At 44.3% G+C, this 20612-nt stretch overlaps 1 protein-coding gene across 1 annotated transcript in view; it reads right to left on the bottom strand.

Annotated features, from left to right (window-relative positions):
• CLSTN2 (calsyntenin 2) overlaps nucleotides 1-20612 on the bottom strand; it is a 3665407-nt gene that overhangs the window by 2938561 nt on the left and 706234 nt on the right. Inside the window, exon 2 of the mRNA XM_069617773.1 lies at nucleotides 2593-2715. Coding sequence (XP_069473874.1) covers nucleotides 2593-2715 — 123 coding nt within the window. The remainder of the gene's footprint in view (nucleotides 1-2592; nucleotides 2716-20612) is intronic.

Raw genomic sequence — 20612 nt, 5'->3', positions numbered from 1 at the left:
CATATAGCCCCATGAAGGAAACAGACCTATTACCAGAAAACACCTCGACATTTCAGAGAAATTATGCATCAGACTAAATCTGCCACTTCATGGAGCAAGACTCCTTGCCAGAATAGGCCCTGTTTTTTCATGAGTGCAGCCACCATAACCACATCAGAATAAGCCTCCCATCTAAAATAGTGACTATGTTTAACTGTAGAGATTATCCCTCCATGGCTGTAGATTCTTGTTGGGACTGTGTGTTTATATATGCATGTTTCTGCTTCTTGAGTGTGTCTTGTGTTGTTTATGGGGGAAGATGTGTTGTGTCTTGTCTTTCCCTGCACCCTGCCCTGTATGCATGGAATGCTGTGAGTGACTAACATGGAATGTTGTGTTTGAGAATGTCATGTTCTGAATGGTTCTATGAATGTGCAGTTGCAAAGATGGGTTGACTCAGAGAGGATGATGATGGATGCTCTGTCCATGCAACTTAACAATGGGGAAGAGGATGATGGCTGTGCTGGGCGCACAGCAACTATAAAGGCAAATAGACATTCACCGCCTTCCAAGCAACAGAAGATCCTCTCTCGGGGTAGGAGCACTGTGGGCTGCAGTGAGGGCTAGCCATTGATGTGAGGAGGCAGCATCAGGTCCTGAGGGACTATCGGGTCTGCAAGGGACAGACAAAGAAATTGCAGGGACAGGGGTCTACTGGGTCTGCGAGGGGCAGACAGAGACTTTGTAGGGCCAAGAGCCTACCGAGTCTGAAAGGGGCAGACACACCAGTGCGGCAAGGGGCAGACAGTAACTTTGCTGCTTGAGGCATTCATGCCTAAGTTTGGAGTCTGCAAGAAGCAGCCAACCCAGGTCAAGGAAGGCCAGTAGTGACTGCAGGTACCAGTTGTGTCCACGAGGGGCAGAAAAGGAGCCAGTATCCCGGTGACAGCATACGAATTAAAGCAGTGTGGTCCAGAGGAGAACTAACACGGACTTTGCTGGAGGAAACCGGTGAACATACTGCTGTGAGGGGGCAGACCTACATACATAAGTGAGGCACATCTGTAATATTGTTGGCTATTGTGGGATCTCAGTGAAATGGGCCAATCTTGATAGAATGAAGAAGAAGGAAGTTGGTCCCTTTGTGAGCAAAAGAGCCAAAGAGGGAGTTGTGTAAATATGTATGCCTCTGCTAATTGAGTGTGTCTTGTGTTGTTTAAGGGGGAAGATGTGTTGTGTGTTGTCTTTCCAAACATCCTGCCCTTGTATGCATGGAACGTTGTGAGTGACTGACATGGGATTCTGTGTGTGAGAATGTTATTTTCTTAATGTTTCTGTGAATGTGCAGTAGAGAAGATGGGTTGATTAACAGAGAATGCCGGTGGATGTTCTGTCCATGCAACTTAACAATGGAATAAATGTACTCATGTTCCCTGTACCCAGAGCTGGAACTCAGTAAAGATTTGTATTGTTCCTTCACTGGTGTCAGTGTTGTGGTAAGCCACGAACCCAATTTAACAACTCTCTTTCACAATAACCTCTATTTGTCTGTTGAGGAACATCTGTATAAAGATAGCCCTGTTTACACACATAGGTGTGAGTCTACATTAGAATAAGACATATGGTTGAATGAGGATCCTGTTTAACAGAATAGGGCCAGTTTGTGACTGGTTTGAGACCGTGTGCCAGAACAGAACCTCTTCACCATCGGGACACTCCCTGACTAAGAACAAACACTGTCCCTTAATGGGGGTGACTTTGTTTTACAATAACCACTCCTACCTTGAACAGAGAAGAGCTTGTATGAAAATAAACACTGTGCATTAATTGGGACACTATGTATACATGTAAACACTCTCCCAAGGAGAGATTCTGTGTCATAATAAACACTCAAAAGAATCACATAGGGAAACTATGTATCAGAATATCTACTCTCTCTTGAAAGGAAAGTCTCCATCCAAGATGAATTCAGAATATCAAAATAAGCCATCTACTTTTATGATGCAAATGTTATCAACCTAAGAAGACTGAGTTGACCACTCCATGACTGAGACCTCTGAGCCTCTGGGCTTTGGGTAGTCGCCTAACCCACTGAAATCCATTACTGGATGTAACTGTCTCCTGGAGAGTGTGGAGACTCTCTATCAAAGTACCTCTGAAGGATGAGGGTTTAAAATAGGGGAACATTAACATCTTTTCCTGACATGCACACAATACTCTATTTCAAAATATAAACATTATTACGCCATCTTTCAACCAACTCCAAACTCCTCTGGACTGCCTTGAACCATTTATTAAATGTATTGAAGATGAAGACTATCAGGCTGAGACCGCACCATCACACAGTTGAGGTTTTCATGTATTTGAACAAAACTGTAAGCTGCCATCGATACCCACTTTTGATTAGGAAGCACGTTTGAAGAACTGCTTTGCCTTATCAGGTGCCATAATGTGCTCACAACACCGTCCTCTTCTCATGTTCATGCAAAACTAACTGGGCCACTGGGAGAGCACATTCATATCTTTATGTTAAAAGATGCATATCTTGCTTATTACTGGCATTACTTGTGTGACTGTGGATCATATTTACAAGAGTAACACGCTGCTCTCTACCTGCAAATGGTACCGGGGCATCCTTGTCCAGAGCTACCAGGGGTGGATCCAAAATGACAGTATTGTGGTTCTCCGTAATCACTCCATGGTATGATGTCTCAATCCACGGTTTGTGCTTGTTGGCTGGAAGAAGAAATACCTGTTAGGCTCAGTGGATTCATGTCACAAACAGATTTAATTAGCACTTTTTATGCATTTAAGCAAATAACATTAACTTATTTGTCTTCCTTTTCAGTGGGACTCGTATGGATAAAAAATGTAAATATAAACTGCCATAAAAGAAGTTAAAATGGGAAATCCATACAAAAAGGTGTTACAAAGGCAGCCATGTGTGTTAGCATGATAAGGCAAGAAAGACCATACGGCACTGCGAATAGAAAACGGTAATGTTTATTAGGCGCTGCAGAGATGGGGGTGACTAAGGGCTCATCTCATGTGATTAGATGGAACAAGGATGTCTAAAAGGGAAATGATAACACTTGTTGAAGTTAGGTAGGAATGTATAATGCAGGGATTTCAGGATACAATATGTTTGCAAAAGGTTGCTTTCTGTAAGGTCATGAGAACCACTATATTGCTACACTTTCATTGTTATAGAATGTACTATATAATATGTATGTTCTGTTTGATTAGGTCAGACAGAGATTCTCTGTTGGTTCTTTCCCTGTATCTACATATATAAAATACTTAGGTATATGTCTACACTAAGCTGATGCAATTCATCAGTGTCAGGTTGCCCTTTGCTGTCCAGCAACATTCTTTCATTGAATTTCATAGGTTTTTAATACTGCAACTTAACCACAAAAGTCCCTTTAACAAAGTCTTTTAAGTGAATTGTAATTTTTTATTGGTGCAACTTAACCATAACATCTCTTTAACAAAGATTTTTTTTCAGAGAATGCCATGGGTTTTACCTGTGCAGGCTATTTTCCAACAACTTACTAATATCATACTTACCCCAATATAGCAACGTTTTTGTCCAACTTACAAAGTTTCACCTTCAAACTATGCCATTTCCCACCGTCTGGCATCATTTTCTACACTTCTATACTTTTTCCACAGTTTTTGCTTTCGTCGACATCCATGAACGTCTGACGTCATTGTGGACCTTCCGGACAGTGCCACGTGACCATGTGCTTCTGCGCGGCACAGGTCCTTGCTTTGGGGACAGTTTGGAACTGCATTTTCTACTGATCTAGGAACTTTCAAGCTCAAAATTTACCCTTGCACAGCTCCTACACCTATTCTTACTCATTATCCATTAACAATCTAGTAGAAAGCACATACATGGAATAATAGTAGCAAAACTGCTATTTATCTTAAAAATGGCATATGATATTGCCAACCCTCCTTCCCAAGAGCCACCACCACCACCAGCTGGAGAACCCACACAGCAAAAAAAGTCCAGTATTTCCAAAGACAATGAAGAGGCCCAAGAAGATCTGGTAGAGGAAGTGCCTACCTCTAGCACCCAGAGAGAATAATGGGTGTGACAGTTCTTTACCACTGTTGGAAATGTACCAAAGGCTGAAGCTACCAAAGTGAAATGCACAGAGAGCAACTTTGTACTCAGTCACGGACTACCTGGGCACTGCTAGTATGGACCACCTTCATGTGCCGCCACACCAAATCCAAATACTTCAATGCTCTCAGAAAGATTGTTCTTTTCTTAGCAAGTAGTAGGCTGTCTTCCTCCACATCATCTTCCTCAATCAATACTGTGACCACACAGCCTACATCTGCGGGACACATAATCCCACCAGCTACCTTGCAAGCAATAAAAGAGGCTGTTGATCCATATCTTTCAAAGACAACAGTCTTCTGTATATACTGCAACACACCACTCTGCAGGGGGAAGCAATCTTGAAGTGCTTTTGAAGCTGTAATCAAGGAGCATGAGAAACACTGCCCCCTATCTTAGAAGTAACACACGCAAAACATCTTTCCCTGTCCACCTGCCCTTCCATATTAGTGCTTGGTGCCTCTTCCCTCATTTCCCTCCAGACCTTAAGTTCTAAACTCTCCTGCAAAAAAAAAAATACATCAAAAAACAACAAAAGAAATATTTCTTTAGGAACCACCTTTCACAGTTAAAAAGCAGAACAATAAAAAAAAACATTATAGACTCCATCTTCTTACATTTTCTCAAAGGAGTACATGGACTCAATAAGACTCAATAAGATTTTCCAACCTTTCTATTAGCATTTTGTTTCATGCTAATGGGAATAATGTGGCGTTCATCCACTGTTCCAGGGACTGGAATGGGGGATAATGGCCCGGCAGCCCAAGTTATCGGGCCAAGCAAAGCGAGGGCGGATAATGAGGGCTCTTGACCGTTATCCCTGTTCCAGCCGCTGCAATGGGGGATGAAGGCCATTAGCACCCCACGTTTCTAAAGCGGGAATCCAGCTGCTAAAATAAAGGATTTTTCTTCCTACAGGAGGAAGGAAAATACTTTTCCAAGATGGCCTCCATGAATAGAGCCCCTCTTCCCTTTCAATGGCAGCCTACGGAAGGCGAAGAGAGAACCCTATGACCATATTACCAGGAGCACATTTTTCCCCCTTTCAAATAACTTTACCACATGGCTTTTTGAACTCCATTTGTGGTCCCGCATGGTCATAGCCAGTAGCCAGATTGTCTGGGTCATGACCTTATGCCATGACCCAGATAATCTGGCCACTGCCCATGGCCACACGCTATACCTCAGTCGCCAAAGGTATGTCACTATTGTTTGTACCTACATTATGATTAAAAAAAAAAACATGGCACATTCGCAAAACCATGATTTAAGGTCTATGCCAATGCTCCTTACACAGGTTTGCTAGAAATCTGCCCATGTTTTATTTTTTTTTTAATGTCAAAATGTATTAATACAATAGTCATATAACTTAGCCCCCACTTGACAGAATCCATTCAGACTTTACACAAACACTCAAGGTTGGTTCTATAATATTTTTGAAAAGTTGTGTCCACATTTGTCAAATGGCAACAAGTTATAAACCATCGAAAATGTTGAAAGCCCCCTCTAATATAGCCCCCTCTTGACAGAATCGAACCAAACTTTACAAAGATATGTATATCTAGATTTAAAATTGGTTTGCAAACTGATGTGCAGATTTGTCAAATGGCACCACATGTATAAGCGTTTACAATATTTTGGGACCACCCTCTCTAATCCCTTTTGACAAAATAGCTCCACACTTTCCAGAACCATTCAGAATCAGGTCTAGAATAAAATTCAAAAATGTCATGCAGTTTCATTGAGTGGCCTTTTAGCAATCTGCACCTAATTCTGCACAGTCACCTGTTAGGACCCTGCAGACATTATTGGCTACATGACATTTGGACACCCCACCCCTTTCCCCGGATTTCATCAAACATGAACATTTGGGTGTGGGTTTGTGGCTTCGCTTATGTTCCCTATTCGATTCCACACCGTTTCAACAATATGCACCAAATTTGACACAGTCACCTATTGGGACCCGTCAGACATTTCTGGCTACACGAAATCTGGAGACCCCACCCCTTCTCCAGGATTTAAGCAAAAGTCTCTGGTTTTGTGGTTGTGGCTTTGTGTATGTTCCCTATACAATTCCACACGGTTTCACCAATCTGCACCAAATGTTGCACAGTCACCTACAAGGACTCTCCTGACGTAACTAGATACATGAAATTTGGACACCGCACCCCTTCCCCGTTTGTGGCTTTGTGTATGTTCTCTATACAATTCTACACCGTTTCACAAATCTGCACCACATTTTGCACAGTCACCTGTTAGGACCCTCCAGACATGACTGACTACATGAAATCTGGACACCCCAACCCTTTCCCCAGATTTCAGCAAATGTGCAAATGTAGATGTGGGTTTGGGGGTTTGTGGCTTTGCGTGTGTTGCCTATACAATTTCACACTGTTTCACCAACCTGCAATTTTGCACATTCACATGTTATTAACCTCTGTACATTACTGGCTACATGACATTTGGACACCCCACCCCTTTCCCTGGATTCCAGCAAAAGTCAAAATGTGTCGTTGGTTTGTGGGTTTGTGTCTTGGCGAAGCGTTATTCCTTGTGCAATTCCACACCGTTTCACCATTCTGTACCAAATTTGCACAGTTACCTGTACCTTGTAAGAAGATTCAATTCAACACTACAGCTAAGTCAATGCCTAGTCTGGGATACTGAATGGAAACCCTTATTGATATATCTTTATGTCCAGTTCATGAGTTCTGGACGACTACCCCTATATAACACCCCTCTCTTAGAATCCCCCTGACCCCACTGAGCCAAGAAGTAGTTCTGTTTTGCAAGTTTAAAAGGTTTAGTTGAGAAATATAACGGTATATCTATCACACTCTTATGATAAATTAATATTTAATATCACACTTAAGAATATCAGCAGTAATCAACAATGAATAATGTTCTACCAGTAAACTGATTTGGTTACTCAGAAATAGTGTAGAGGATGAGGTAGCACACTTGTGAATAGGAACAGAAGAATAAAGGGGTAGAGAATGCTGTATACGGTTCAAGGAAATGCAAGGTGGAATAAATGCAGTACAGAAATAACTTGATATGACTTCAACAAAACAAGCAATCACTTTTCTTTGACAATTCACCCCCCCCCTTTATGCAATGTAAGGAGATGAAGAGGAGAGCACACAGTTCTTAGAAATGCAATCAAATATAATTCAGTTCAATTTCCCCCCCAGCAACTTAGAGAAATCAGGCATGAGTTTTAAAACACAGGCCCAAGTGCTTTGAATATGGTGGCAATGAAGTGAGAAATATGCTGAAAATGCTTTTAATTCCCTTTAGGAGGTTCAGGGTGAGTGAGAGATACTTGGGATGAGCTCAGGCTCACTTTAGCAATGATTCAGGGATGGTTATTAAGAGGCAAACACATTTTTAGCAGAGGAAAGCAAAAAGCTGCTATCTTTTTACAGGTAAAGAAATCAGGCCAAATCGCAAATCGCGGCAAAATGTGTGAGTGCGTGAATCGTGATTACGGCAAAAGCTGAGATCCTAAGCTTTCAGAGGAAAGTTAAACCAAGTTCCTAGGATGAACGGTTCGGGAGATATGAACGATTTTGTAAGGGTCGTTTTTCGGATTTAAAGTAACTCAAATTGACAAGTGACAGCTATGCAGCTGCAGAATTGACAAGTGACAGTGGTGCAGCTTTACAAAATGACAAGTGACAACTTCTAGGAGGCAGTTCTGGTTAGATTAAAATAGTTTGGATTAGATTATTTTAAACTAAGAGCTTATTTCTGTCACAATCTGACCTAAGTACTCACAATATATTTTGGAAGGACTGGACCTCATCACAGATCTGATCAATCAGGCTAGCGGCACTTCACAGCGATCTGGTCTCTGGGTTTGCGGTTCTGCACGGTCTGGTCTGGTCTGGCACTGGTCTGGTCTGTCCGGATACAGCGGTCCCTGCACGGCTCCTGGATCTCTGCACTGGTCCTGGCAAAAGTTCTTGGCAAGGGATTCAAGCAGCTCGCCCGGCTGTGGAAGAGTTTGCAAATGATTTTGAGGCCTGCTGACGAATACTTTTGCTTGCAGTGGGCCTTCTTGGTTCAAAGTTCTGTAGTCTCTGTTTAGCTTGGAAGTCTAAGTGTTGGATCTCTGGATGCAACGTCGTCGGTCAGCATGCTCCGCAGCAAATGGAATTGAATGTCTCTACCTGTCCCAGCAGTCTCTTTTTATGTGTTTTGAAAATGGGTATGTGCCTGGGCGTAGCTAAGCCTGCCCCTCTCTATTTGTCATTGGCCCGATTCTCCCTCTCTCCCTTGATTGGGGGAAGGAAATGTGAGTCAGAGTGATGCTGTAGGTTTTATGGGTCAGAGGATCCTCCCCTGTCAAATTGCACACAAATCTATATTTGACCCAAATACATATTCCACAGATACACAGTTGTTTGTCATTGCATACACACATCATGCATTACTGATGGGAGGCACTGTTCCGACCCTGGCGTTTCTAGGAGCTTGGGTAAAGAAATGGCAACTTTTTGCGCTTTTTAGTAGCTTTCCCCATATCGTATTTTTCTCCAAATGTATACAATTGTGTGCAAGGCATGTGGGCATTTAGATAAGGAAGTGTCAGATTTTTAACATGCATACATTTAGAGTAACAGCCTCTTTTCCGCTTGTAAACCCCCAGATCATACCACCGGGTCCTAAAACCTCTTAAAATGTGGGCAGAAAAATCACAAGAATTATGGTATCATTTAGATAATTTTGACAAGTCCGCACCATGAGTTATACATCTTTCTTAAAATCATATTCTGGCCAACAGGGTTGTGTCTTCCCAGGTCACATGGTGGAGAAACCAGTCTATCCACTTTCTTTAAGCTCAGCCTGTCCTCAAAGGGGGCTGCCCCTCCCCATTTCTGCCAAGAGGAAGCCACTTTAAGACCCCCCAATAAACCATCTGCCTGAGTCAAGGAAGGGCTTTGTTCAAAAGGAAGCCATTTACGACCCCCCCCAATAAACCATCTGCCTGGGCCCTTTGTTTAGTTTCCTGCAGTCCCCAGGTAATTCAATCAGAGAGTGTGTGACCTCCTTTTGTCAGGGGCAACAGAATGCAGCCAGGCCTGGGAACCTGCTGATCAAGTTTCAACTCCTGTGGGGGTAGATGTCAGGCAGAATTGGAATCTCTTTAAGCCAGTTTTTAGCTACATGTCATTTTGGGTTCCCAGTTTAAATCAAACTTACAATTTTTCCACATGCAGCTAGAATGCTGATTCTAAGTTCAAAACTATGACATTTCAACAGTGACAAACTATGTGACACTCAAAAGTAGGTCACTCATTTGTTCTAAACATTTCGATTTTAGTGTCTTTCAGTTCAGTTTAGCACTCAGCCAGTCTTGTTATCAACATTATTTTGGGCTCTTCATCTTCCCAGATTTTGTAGGCACATAAAACTTCATTCTGCCAGATGTCTGCTGGTGTTCAGTGAGATTTTTGGATGTGTTGCAATGTTTGAAAATAGGCATTTTGAGCTGGCCTTCAGAGAAACCAAAGGTAATTTTAAAGCGTTTTTTTTTTCTTTTTTGAGCCAACAGGTGCTGCTGTTTTACCTTTGGCACCCATTACACTCATGGCACCCTGGCCCATCATGCTTGCGCTGGTGGGTGGCAAGTTAGGCAACCATTTTGGTGTGCGCACAAACTGCGTGGTTCTCCTGGTTTCTGGCGCACCTGTGGGCTTTTTGGCCATCTTGGATTGTCTAAGCCCACAGCACCAAATGTTGCAGCATGATAGCTCAAACGTGGGTCAGGACACCCAACAACCTATGAGGGAATGAAAGCCCGGGCAATGCCGCATATATCAGCTAGTATATTTGCTAAGCAAGAGAGAAAGATGCAGGGTGGCACGGAAGTTGATATCACTCATACTATTAAAAATAGGTCAGATCTGAGTGAACATAGCCACAATTTCAGCTATCAGCATATTATGGTGTACTAGGAAAACTGAAAATGGTGATTAATAAGTGAATCTGAAATAAGTCCCAAGAATAGAATAATGCCAGTAGGTTTAAATCAGACGGAAAGAATTATTGTTTATGATTTAGTGAATACGTTGCTGACTAGGTCTGGGACTTAAAATGGCTTCTCCCTCACCAGGGCCTTCCCTTGTAAGTGGTTTCTGAAAGTGAAGGGGGATCCAGGTGATCCTTATGGCCCAGACGTTGACTGAGAGCCTTTCCTTCTATGAGCAGTCAGCTGGCAAAGATTCCCTTTTTGAATGACAGGCTCATTTCCATCCTCTGAACATGTATTAAGCATACGTTTCTGTGTGACTGCAAAGTGGGGGCAGGACAGTCTCCGGCAGTGCCAAATCCACCAAAAGGCACATCAGCACCAGGGGAGTTGCTAGGTCTGGAAAAGACCCGGGGCTATGCTGATGTCAGAACTTTTGGGACTGGGGGCTAGCTAGTCTTTTGGCTGTAGCTCCTGAGATTCTATCCGGGGCTACAACCAAAAGATCAGGGGCTATAGCCCCCTTAGCCCCCCCCTAGCAACGCCCCTGATCAGCACATGTCATGTAAGCACATTATAATCGTGAAACCTGCACCTTCTTACATACATGGTGCTTCTTCACACAGGATAGCGGGTCTAAACAATTCCCATTGGAAAGTATATTTGGTAAAAGTATATTAATGCACTTTAAAAGAGTAAGCAGACCTGAAAGAGGGAACATTTGTCCAGAACAATAGAGACTGATAGGAGCAGCCAACACAGGAATTAATTAATGCAAAGCAAGAGGCATCAAGGATTCTAACAAAAAATTACAAGGTCAGGTTCAAAATGTAAAATCGAAATTGAAGGGTCAGCAGCATTTTTCTAGTTCAACATCAGCCCACATCAGGTTTAAGAGAACTTGAGGGAATAATCGTAGGAAGACATTATTGACTTTTTCTAAAAATGTTCACGTGCCTGTACAGGCGCTGCCCCACATGCACAATCGTTTTTTACACCTCTCCGCACCAGAATCAAAAACATGACCATAAAGTCATCTGCTGCCAGCACCCCTTGTTTCCCAAGCAGTAGAGGGGGGATATACCTACTAGAATCTCGGTGCATTATGGCCATCCAAAACCACACATTCAGTTAGGAAGTTACCGTGTACTACACATTACAGGGGCAATTTAGTCACTGTGTATGCTCCATGCACCCCAGAGGATCTTACAGATTTGGCAAAAGTCTTTGAAGACATAAGAAAAGAACCAGAGTGATTTATAGAGGAACCCCAAGCAATGGCATACATCTCGGGGAGATATGAATCAGTTCATACGGGTGATTTTGCCGGATGAAGTATCGCAATGATTAATTGAGCAAAATAATTGTCCATTACAGATGCACAATTAACTGCTGTGAGAAATGATTGGCTAACAACAATCGCTGAGGTTTGCCCAAAGGAAACTGGCTGGGCAAAACATATCAATTTCAAACATAATAAGAGTGAATCGCCTGTTAAAGTCTTAGAATTATGTTTGCTGAACATTCTGGCATCATACCAACCAACCTGCACTACAGAGTAGGTGATAGCCACTGCTTTTGTTCAAGGATTGCAGCCTAAGGCAAAACAGTTGAAGGTTATTTGCAAACTTAACCACTGGCAGAACTGGCCTACCAAACAGTGAACTGAATAAACCAATGACATTAGAATTGGGTTGGTATGGCACTGATTACACAGTGAAAGTAAAACCTGCGTCCCATATATATAAAGAGAAAGTTCAGGATATTTTTAGCCAACCTTTGTCATTGATACTTCAGTGGTTATTATGGCAATAACCGCCGAGCCGGCAGGCCATTACCGCTAAGGTAATGCCCCTTGGGCCTGAAGATAACTGTGGCCCCGGGGGCACTAACTTTAGGCAGTAATGGCCCCCCGGCGAGGTGGTTATTGACATTAGTATTCCGGGGTCTGCAGTCTCGGGATACTAGTTTTCCCGTATTTGAAGCCCCGGAATACTAATGATGACGAAACCTTTTCAAGCTCATTTGTTTTGCCATTTGAAAAGGTGTCATTGCAGTATGCGTTATTTCTAGGAACACTAGAACGTGTGTACTGCTTCATTAGCACAGAGCGTGGGCGCCATTTTGGGCCAACTTGCTCTGTACTAATGAATGGGAGGAAACTGGCCACCTTGGAAAAGGGAGAAAGAACTACTTGTGGTCCCTTCTCCATGGTCGCCAGAAATAAAAAAGAGAGTGTACCCGGGGCGCAATGCACGTAAGTGCATCCTCGGGATTACACTTTGGTATGGCTTAGAAATGAGCCAATCCACGTTAAGTGTTTCCCATGGAATGTCACCACCGGGTACTAATATATATTAAAGCAATGTCCAGGAAGACGATTTTGCCACAGTTCTCGGACAAGCAGAATGAGCTTGGTTATCACTGTAAAAATTAGCTGAGAAGTGTGTTTGAACAATGGTACGTAGAAGGCATCCAGAAATCCAACACAGATAAGAAACTAGTAGCAATTTCTTTTGAGGGAAAACCTGCAATTAATTTTAACAAAACTTAGATACACGCAGCCCGATTAATACAAAATGGAAAGACTGCGCAAAGTACTTTGCCCATAAAACAACTTTGCACCTACTTGTCCATGAAGGTTTCTTTGCTTGTTCCATGCATGAATGGATTTCAAAGCGCAAAGTAACCTGATGTGGAAAGAAAACTGAGTTGCACCTGGAGCGTCCATAACATGCCCCCACACAAATAAAAACCCTTGCCAAAAACCTACATTTGCGCCTACCTTTGCCCCCACCATTCAGCACCCTAGCGAAACAGTGTGTGATCCCCCCAAAAGTCAAGGCTGCACCCCAGCAAAACTGTGCACGATCCCCACGTAGGTCGAGGCTGTGCCTCAGAGACCCTGCGCATGGTCCCACCGCAAATGAAGGCTGTACCCCGGTGAAACTGCATGTAATCCCCTGTAAGTCAAGTCTGCACCCTGGTGAAACTACACACGTTACCATGTAAGTCAAGGCTGGAACCAGGAAAAACTGCACATGATTCCCTGTAAGTCAAGGCAGCACCCTGGTGAAACTGGGGACCTTCACCCCTACTCTCAATGCACTAAAACTTCTGGCCTACACCACTCATGTCCCAGCACCACCCACCAGTCCCCCACACCTCCACCACTACCACATGCAGCCCCCTGATAGTAGAAACCCCTTTCCATACCCCTGAAACTCTGCCACTACCGAGGCAGCCACCTCAAGTCCCAGAAACCACACACCAGCTCCCCCAACTCTGCCACTACCCTAGGCAGCCCCCTCAAGTCCTCACACCACACACCAGTGCCCATGGTGGTACGGGTGGCAAAGTCCCTGTCAGGGACTAAATCATGACAGGCCTGTGTTTGGATGATAGGAAGTCTGTCAGAGAGTTTGTGACTCAGTGAGACAGGAAATGTGTGCTGCCACACTGAAACATCAACCATGGGACTCAGCTGCATTTGAGTGGCAGAGCTGATGAATAACATGAGAGCAGGTATTGTGTGACTGAAGATGTGTGTGGGTGAGTGACCATGACATGGGAGTGACACAGCAATCTACTGTCAAACGCACAAGTGATGTGTCCAGGTCACCCATCCACAGTGAGGCCACTTCTCACTGCAGCACCCACACTGCCAAATACACACAACATTGAATGAAGTGTGGGCACATACCCAATCTCAAACAAGTGCCAAGGGAACACCTAGACAACAGTGAACTTTGAATGAAATCAACACACAATAAACTTCACGTCCAGTAGCAAATTGGTAGAGGCAATACAAATGCAATCCTATACAACACACAAAGAAAACATGTGGAACATGAGGCAATACACATGAACAAGTGGCAACCCATCCTCAATGAGAGACTACAAAAACCTTCATGCGCAGTCCACACAGCACCACAACCATACCAAATGTACACCATCACACACACACAACTGAAGCCTTCATTCCAACAACAGCAACACACTGATACCAATCATGCAGTGCCCGTGTACACTGAATGGAATATGAAAATCATCCAATGCACCCTGAAGCTGTCTGATGGGCATACTCCTACATGTCAGGTGCATGCGCATACCTCCCAAAGAAAACATCACAGCATCAACATGACACACACACTGAATCCACAATACATATGACTGACAATGAACAGAGGCACTTGTAGAACATGAAAAAAGTAAATGTTTACACAGATAAAAATACTGCACAAAGCGTGGAATAAACAGATGCAAAACCTGTATTCAAATCGAACTGTATACACAGAAATATGAAAGGAATCTCAAAATTGCCTCACAATGCCTTGACCAGGGTTGTGTCACATCCTCCTCCCTGAGGTGGGCCTCCATTGTTTCCTGGACGGCTTGCGAGGTGGCCACCATTTGCTGCACCAAGCAATCTTAGGACTCTCTCAGTGAGCACATGTTTCTGTCGCCAGGAGTGCATTGCACTGGCTTCCGATCAAACAAAGGAACACACTTAAAATATTGACCCTGAATTTCAAATGCCATTCCAAAACCTTTCAAAAAGGTAGCAGGCGCTCCTCTCCAGAAAAAACCTGGCATGATAACCTGTTCTGAGATGAGAGTTTGCAGCACACGCTTTTTGCTCACTGTACCTTTCACAGATTGGAAATATCCATTTGCATATCAGTCTTTGTCCGGCCCACATGGGCTGTCCAGCACCGAAATGCTATGGCAAATCCTCTCTGAACAAGAGTACCAACAGCAAACCCATACACGTGTTTCAGCCTTGTTGGGCCTCATCAGTGAGGTGAAGCTGGGCCCGGCTTATCTCTTGGATCGTGTTAAGCCAAATGACAACACAAGGAACCTTTGTTCCTCTATGGCGCCTAACTTTATTCAGCCTAGATTCAAAATGGCCCGCCTCGGAGGGAATTGTTTTGATGTTCAGGCACCCCTATTGTAGAATCTTCTTCCTGCTTCCACACGTGAAGAAGCTAATCGTATCACTTCCAAGAAGGCAATTAAAACCCATCTCTTTAATCTTGACCCAGACTAAGTTAGTAGTCACTATCTGATGCCTGTTCTAATCTTGAACCCTGTTTTGTACTCATTTCTCCGGTGTTTTGTTCTGTTGTGTTTATTGTTCGCTCTGAGGCCCACGGGTGTGTGGCACAAGAAAGAAAGAAAGAAAGAAAGAAAGAAAGAAAGAAAGAAAGAAAGAAAGAAAGAAAGAAAGAAAGAAAGAAAGAAAGAAAGAAAAAAATGACCCCATTGACCCCATGCGCTGACCTGCAATGGCCTTCCCCTTCACCTCAACCTCAGCTTCCTTCAACCTGAATAACTCCAGGGTGTCTTGCCCCCAGGAGGGCCCCTATGTGGCGTCACCCTGTCCCAACGCTGCTGAAGTGTCCCCTGCTTCCTTCACCTCCTGGAATTAACCCCCAGCACCCAGGCGCCAATGGTCTAGGTGTTCCTTCCGCCAGATCGCTCTCTGAAGAGGAGGTGGCACGGGGGTGTGGCTGGGGTCTGCCCATTCCCTGTGTCCATGTTCTACAGCACTTCTCCCACCCTCATTGCTAGCTGCAGCAACTGTGGGAGAGCGGACAAAGAACATTGATACCAGTCAACAGTGTCAAAGCATGTGTGGCATGCACAACATTTACAGTAATATCAATTCACCATGGCTCAACCAGCAACAGCCACACATGACACATTCACATGTCAACACAGCACACAGAGGGCAGTCCATCAGCACATTGCAAGAAACATGACATAGCACAATAACAATGCCAAAGTGACCCAAATGTAACCTGCTGCATCACCCCAGGAGTCAGGGCACAAGGGCACCTGGGTGAGTAGGGAGTCACCTTTTAAGGAGGCTAACCACAGAATGCATCGAAGCATCGATGAACTGGGGTACTGTTGCAAACACATACATTGCAAGATACCTAGTTGAATGCCGGGCCTCACAAGACCCTCATGATTGTACTATGCACAGCATGGCCATGCAAACACCGGCTTGGGCATCTTTCCACACAATTACATGAAGCAACATGCCTCCCTGACAAATTGCAGAGGTACCAGTGTGCATGATGTTTCCCCAAGCACATACACATGGCATGATCACACATCAAATCAGACTTTACATGCAGAAGAAAGACAGATAACATCAAGGTCCCTGAGAGGACAATGCACCAACATGACATTCACTGACATCCATACGCATGTGTCACCTTCAGATGTTGAGTGTGGATGGCTTCACTTTAAAATGTACTACATAAAAATGAGTGCTGCATGTATGCCCCTCACATGGCCACAACATCATAATCTGGCATCCTTACTGTCTGAGCATGTGTTGCCATTTATTGGCATTGCTTGTGCATGAGTGGCCCATGTCACCAACAAACAATAGTGCACATACCAGCGCTTGTGTCCAATAAATAGATGTCTGACATCACACATGGCAACCATTGTCTGGAGGCTGCATGCCACTGTGGATCACTGAAAGACATATGCTGCATACAGATTGGAGTAACTGCAAGCAGTGAACCACATGGCTACTCACCAGCAGCAACCAGACATCATTGCCACTCACAGATCTGGGGATGGAGCTCTGGGTAGAATCTCTCCAGGACCTGCATATTGGCTGATGAAAACCTGAAGCAGCCTGGACAGTGCACTGCCATGGTGTTAACTGCGTGAAGGGCTGTTACAAGCTTGGAGTGGGCCAGGGTCTTGAGGTCCTTCCATCATTTCTGTATGGTCTTCGGGCAACGGTCTGCCACCCCCTCCATGTTGATGGCATCCATGATGGTCCCACAGATCTGTTTCCGTCCTTCAGATCCCAGCTGCTTTATTGGTTTGAAGAGGGCATCATAATTCTCCAGGACCTCATCCACCAGGATGCCAACTTTGGATAAGGTGAAGTTGGCATCCCTCTACCTTGCTGCCATGGGAGTGCCGCTTGGTGGTGAGAAGGGTGGACCATACATGGTAACCCCTGAGGCAGGTGTGGGTGGGCTAACTGGGTCCTGGAAATGGGCTGTGGAGCAGTGGTAGTGGAATGGAGACGTGTCAGAGTCCAAGACATCAGACGAAGTGATCACAGGACCTGACAGGCCAGATACAGGAGCACAGTCAATGGTGGGTCAGCAGGCACTCCAACACAGTGCTAGTGGGCAGCAGGCACTCACTCTCGGCAGACAGCAGCAGATAGAAAGGTGGGAGGCAGTACATGGCAGGAGGAGGTAATTGTGATGGCACTGGCAGCAGGAGAAGGGGTATTGTGGTGAGTTGCATCTGAGGCAGCTGAATATAGAGTAAAGGCCCTTAGCACGCACGTTACATGCTACATGCTCCATGCAGCATGCCTACGCAGCTTACGTAGTACACAGCAATGGCAGTGATATTTAAGGGGTGCGAATCTCATCAATGGTTGTGCACGAGTACGTACAAAGATGGAAGAGTTTCACAGACACGCATTTGGGGGTACTATGCAAGCCGTTTCCTTCAAGTAATGTGAACCACATTTTTCCTTTTTGGGTGTTGCCCCTGTGCATACGCACAGCTATTTGTGTCAATTCTTTAGGCCTATGGTGTATCGCGTATTCATTTTTACAGATCGGGCTGCACTGAATATTGCCACTTCCAGAAGCTGCCGGTATCTCACTCATACAATATTTGGCTATAGATGCACCAGTGTGTGTCGCATTCTGCTTTTTTCTTCTTTTGGGAGCTTTTAGAGTAACGCATATGCATATTTTTGATTGAGGGGTACCACTGCGTATGTCATACTGCTTTTTAATGTTTTGGGGTGCCTTGGAGCCTTGCTGGACCAAATATATACATATTACAACACGTAGACTGTTCTCTTTCAAATTGTTCGCTGAGCATCATATTGATGTGCTTATAATCCAATCACACTGCCTGCACCATGAGTGGTAAGGCCCCAAAAGGGAAAGGGAGAAGACATGGATCTGGTGAGGACACGTGCCCTAAACTCAGGAGGATGTTGTGTGACTCAGCACCTGTACCTGCACATGGTCGGAGGCCGACAGGTGAACCAGCACCACCTAGGACCACTCACTGCATGAAAACGATAGTTTACAAATGTTCTCAGATTGGTAAACCATGGCATAACCTCAACTTTACAACGGTTTACACAGCTATTGTAAATATTTTGCAAACATAATGTCTACATGGAGTTTACAAAACATTTTAATGAGTGTACACTTTGTTTGCAAACATTTTACAACAATGTAAACTATGTGCACAACCTTGAGTTTACAATTATTTGCTTGTTTGTAAACCATAACAAACCCATAGTTTGAAAGATTTACAAATGTTTTGTAAACCATTAACAAAACATTTACAACCGTTTACAACGATGTTGCATACCTTTCGTTTTAATGGTTCAAGAAAATGTGTAAACCTTTCGAACCATCAATTTGGTTAGGTTTACAAAAAAACAGACATTGTAAATGCAAGGTATTGCGTGTAGTTTACATTTTTGTAAAACATTAGCAAACAAAGTGTACACTCATTTAAATATCAAGTAAACGTATGTAAATATTAATTATGTGAAATGTTTAAAGGAGCTTTGTAAATGGGAAAGGTGATGAACCAAGTAATCCCCTGTGCTGGGCCTGTGTTTAGAGGATATTATTTCCTGCTGCATGTGCCTAGGTGGGGGCCCAGCCCACCAAGACCCTAAAATGTTGAACTGTGTAAAGGAAAAGACCTGAGGCAACTTCGCACATGAGGCAATCTTGATAGGTAGTAACGGTGATGTATTGGCCAGTTAATGCTGGGGTAAAAAACATATTGGTGTTGCCTTTATAGTCCACCTAGAGACGCAGTCCTTCCATGAAAGGACTGATAACCGCTGAATTCTGAAAGACCCACTGTGTATCGGCTTCACACAGCCCAACACAGATTCTATGGTAGCCTTATTGCCCAGGCTTCTCCAGCACCTACATGCTGCCTTACAATACACCCCAGCAGACGCAATACGAACAAAAGATTGCTTGTTATAGTGTACCTGCCAAGAGGCACATTCCATCAATAATCAATCATCCAAACTGACCATCCATGGTCTTCTATCTAAGTCAGTAACAAGTCATCTCAAGGAAGTACTGAGTCTCTCTGTGGACTAGACAGGCCACCCCAATTGCCTTGCCAAAGACCCTTCCTTTGGTTGTAAAACACATGTTGGCTGTTTTTTTTTTTAATGCTGCAAATCTTTCAGACATACAGGCTACACTAGCCCTTGTGCCGAACAAATATTGAATACGTTGATTACTTCAGCATTGTGAATGAGGGACAGGCAGCCAGGAGTGGAACTTAAGTAAAACGTTTATTCAGGATACAGGAATTCAAAAAGGAACAAAACGTTCAAGAATGCTTCTTCTTTTTCTTGGAATAAGGATGTGGCTTCTCGACCTTGCAGCTAGTCCTTGTAAGCCCACAGCGTCTCAGGCACAGCTCTCTCTCTCTCGAAGTCCTAGAAGAAAATGGCAAAGAGACACCCAGTCCATCATTTGTTTTTACCTTATATAGGGGTTGGGGTCTAGGTAGCCAATCAGCACAGACTTGGCTTGGTTCTCTATAAATATCCCTGTAAGCCCCGCCCCCTTTCTCTTGGTTTGAAGGAGGGTTGCCTGCCTGGCCCGCCATGTCCGGGTCCCCGCGAGGAACCCCCGTCTTGAAGAGGTCTGGCACCCTCAAGGTCTCTGTGACGCTTTCTGAAGGTGAGTGTTGGCGGTGAACTCGGAAGCGGGGCGCTGCCTTCCATGTCACTGGGTACGGCCTCGACCGTGTTGTGAAAGGAACCGCGTGGGAAGCCGGCTTCTGCCTGTGAAGGCGTTCGGCTTGCCACGGTCCATGCTGCACTCGGAGTGGAACCCCGCCTCGGTAAGCCAGCGGTTGTCCGGGAAGGACGGCCCAATCGCCTCCATTCTGGTTTTTCTGTTCGCTGGAACAAACTCTTTCCACGTATCCTATACTCATGTAAGCGGTGTCAGCCGCAGTCCTTTCGTCCACGTCTCTCTTAATGCTGTCTTCCGGGGTCCCAAGACTGTTAATTATCTGGACTGTGCTCTCCCGACCTCGTAGCTTGGCTGGTTGGTACCCCCTCTCAGGTGGTCTTTCTTTGACTCGGTGCTCTCTCTCATGTGGTCCCTCCTCTCGCCTCTTCCCTTTCATGCCGTCCACATCCCTCCGATCACAAGCATTAACAGGCCAATACATTACTGTTACTATCTATCAGGATTGCCACATGTGCAAAGTTGCATACGGTCTTTCCCTTTGCTGAGCTTTGTAAAATGTTGCAAAGCTCAGGTTATTCAATGGTTTATAAATCTGACAACAGTGTCAACCGGTAGATCTTATTGGAACACAATGTTCTTTTTTCGTTTTAACTAAATCAACTGTCAAAAAGTGACATCATTCACACGCTAACAATATGCTGAAGAGTCTGGAGACTGAACTCTCATCCGTGTACTTTGCAGTACTCATAAGGCTTAA

This window comes from Ambystoma mexicanum, chromosome 10 (genome assembly GCF_040938575.1).
Source record: "Ambystoma mexicanum isolate Mex_15411 chromosome 10, UKY_AmexF1_1, whole genome shotgun sequence".
In the NCBI taxonomy this organism is placed as follows: domain Eukaryota; kingdom Metazoa; phylum Chordata; class Amphibia; order Caudata; family Ambystomatidae; genus Ambystoma; species Ambystoma mexicanum.
Note: the sequence above shows the minus strand (reverse complement) of the source record. Positions and strands in the feature narration are given on the sequence as shown.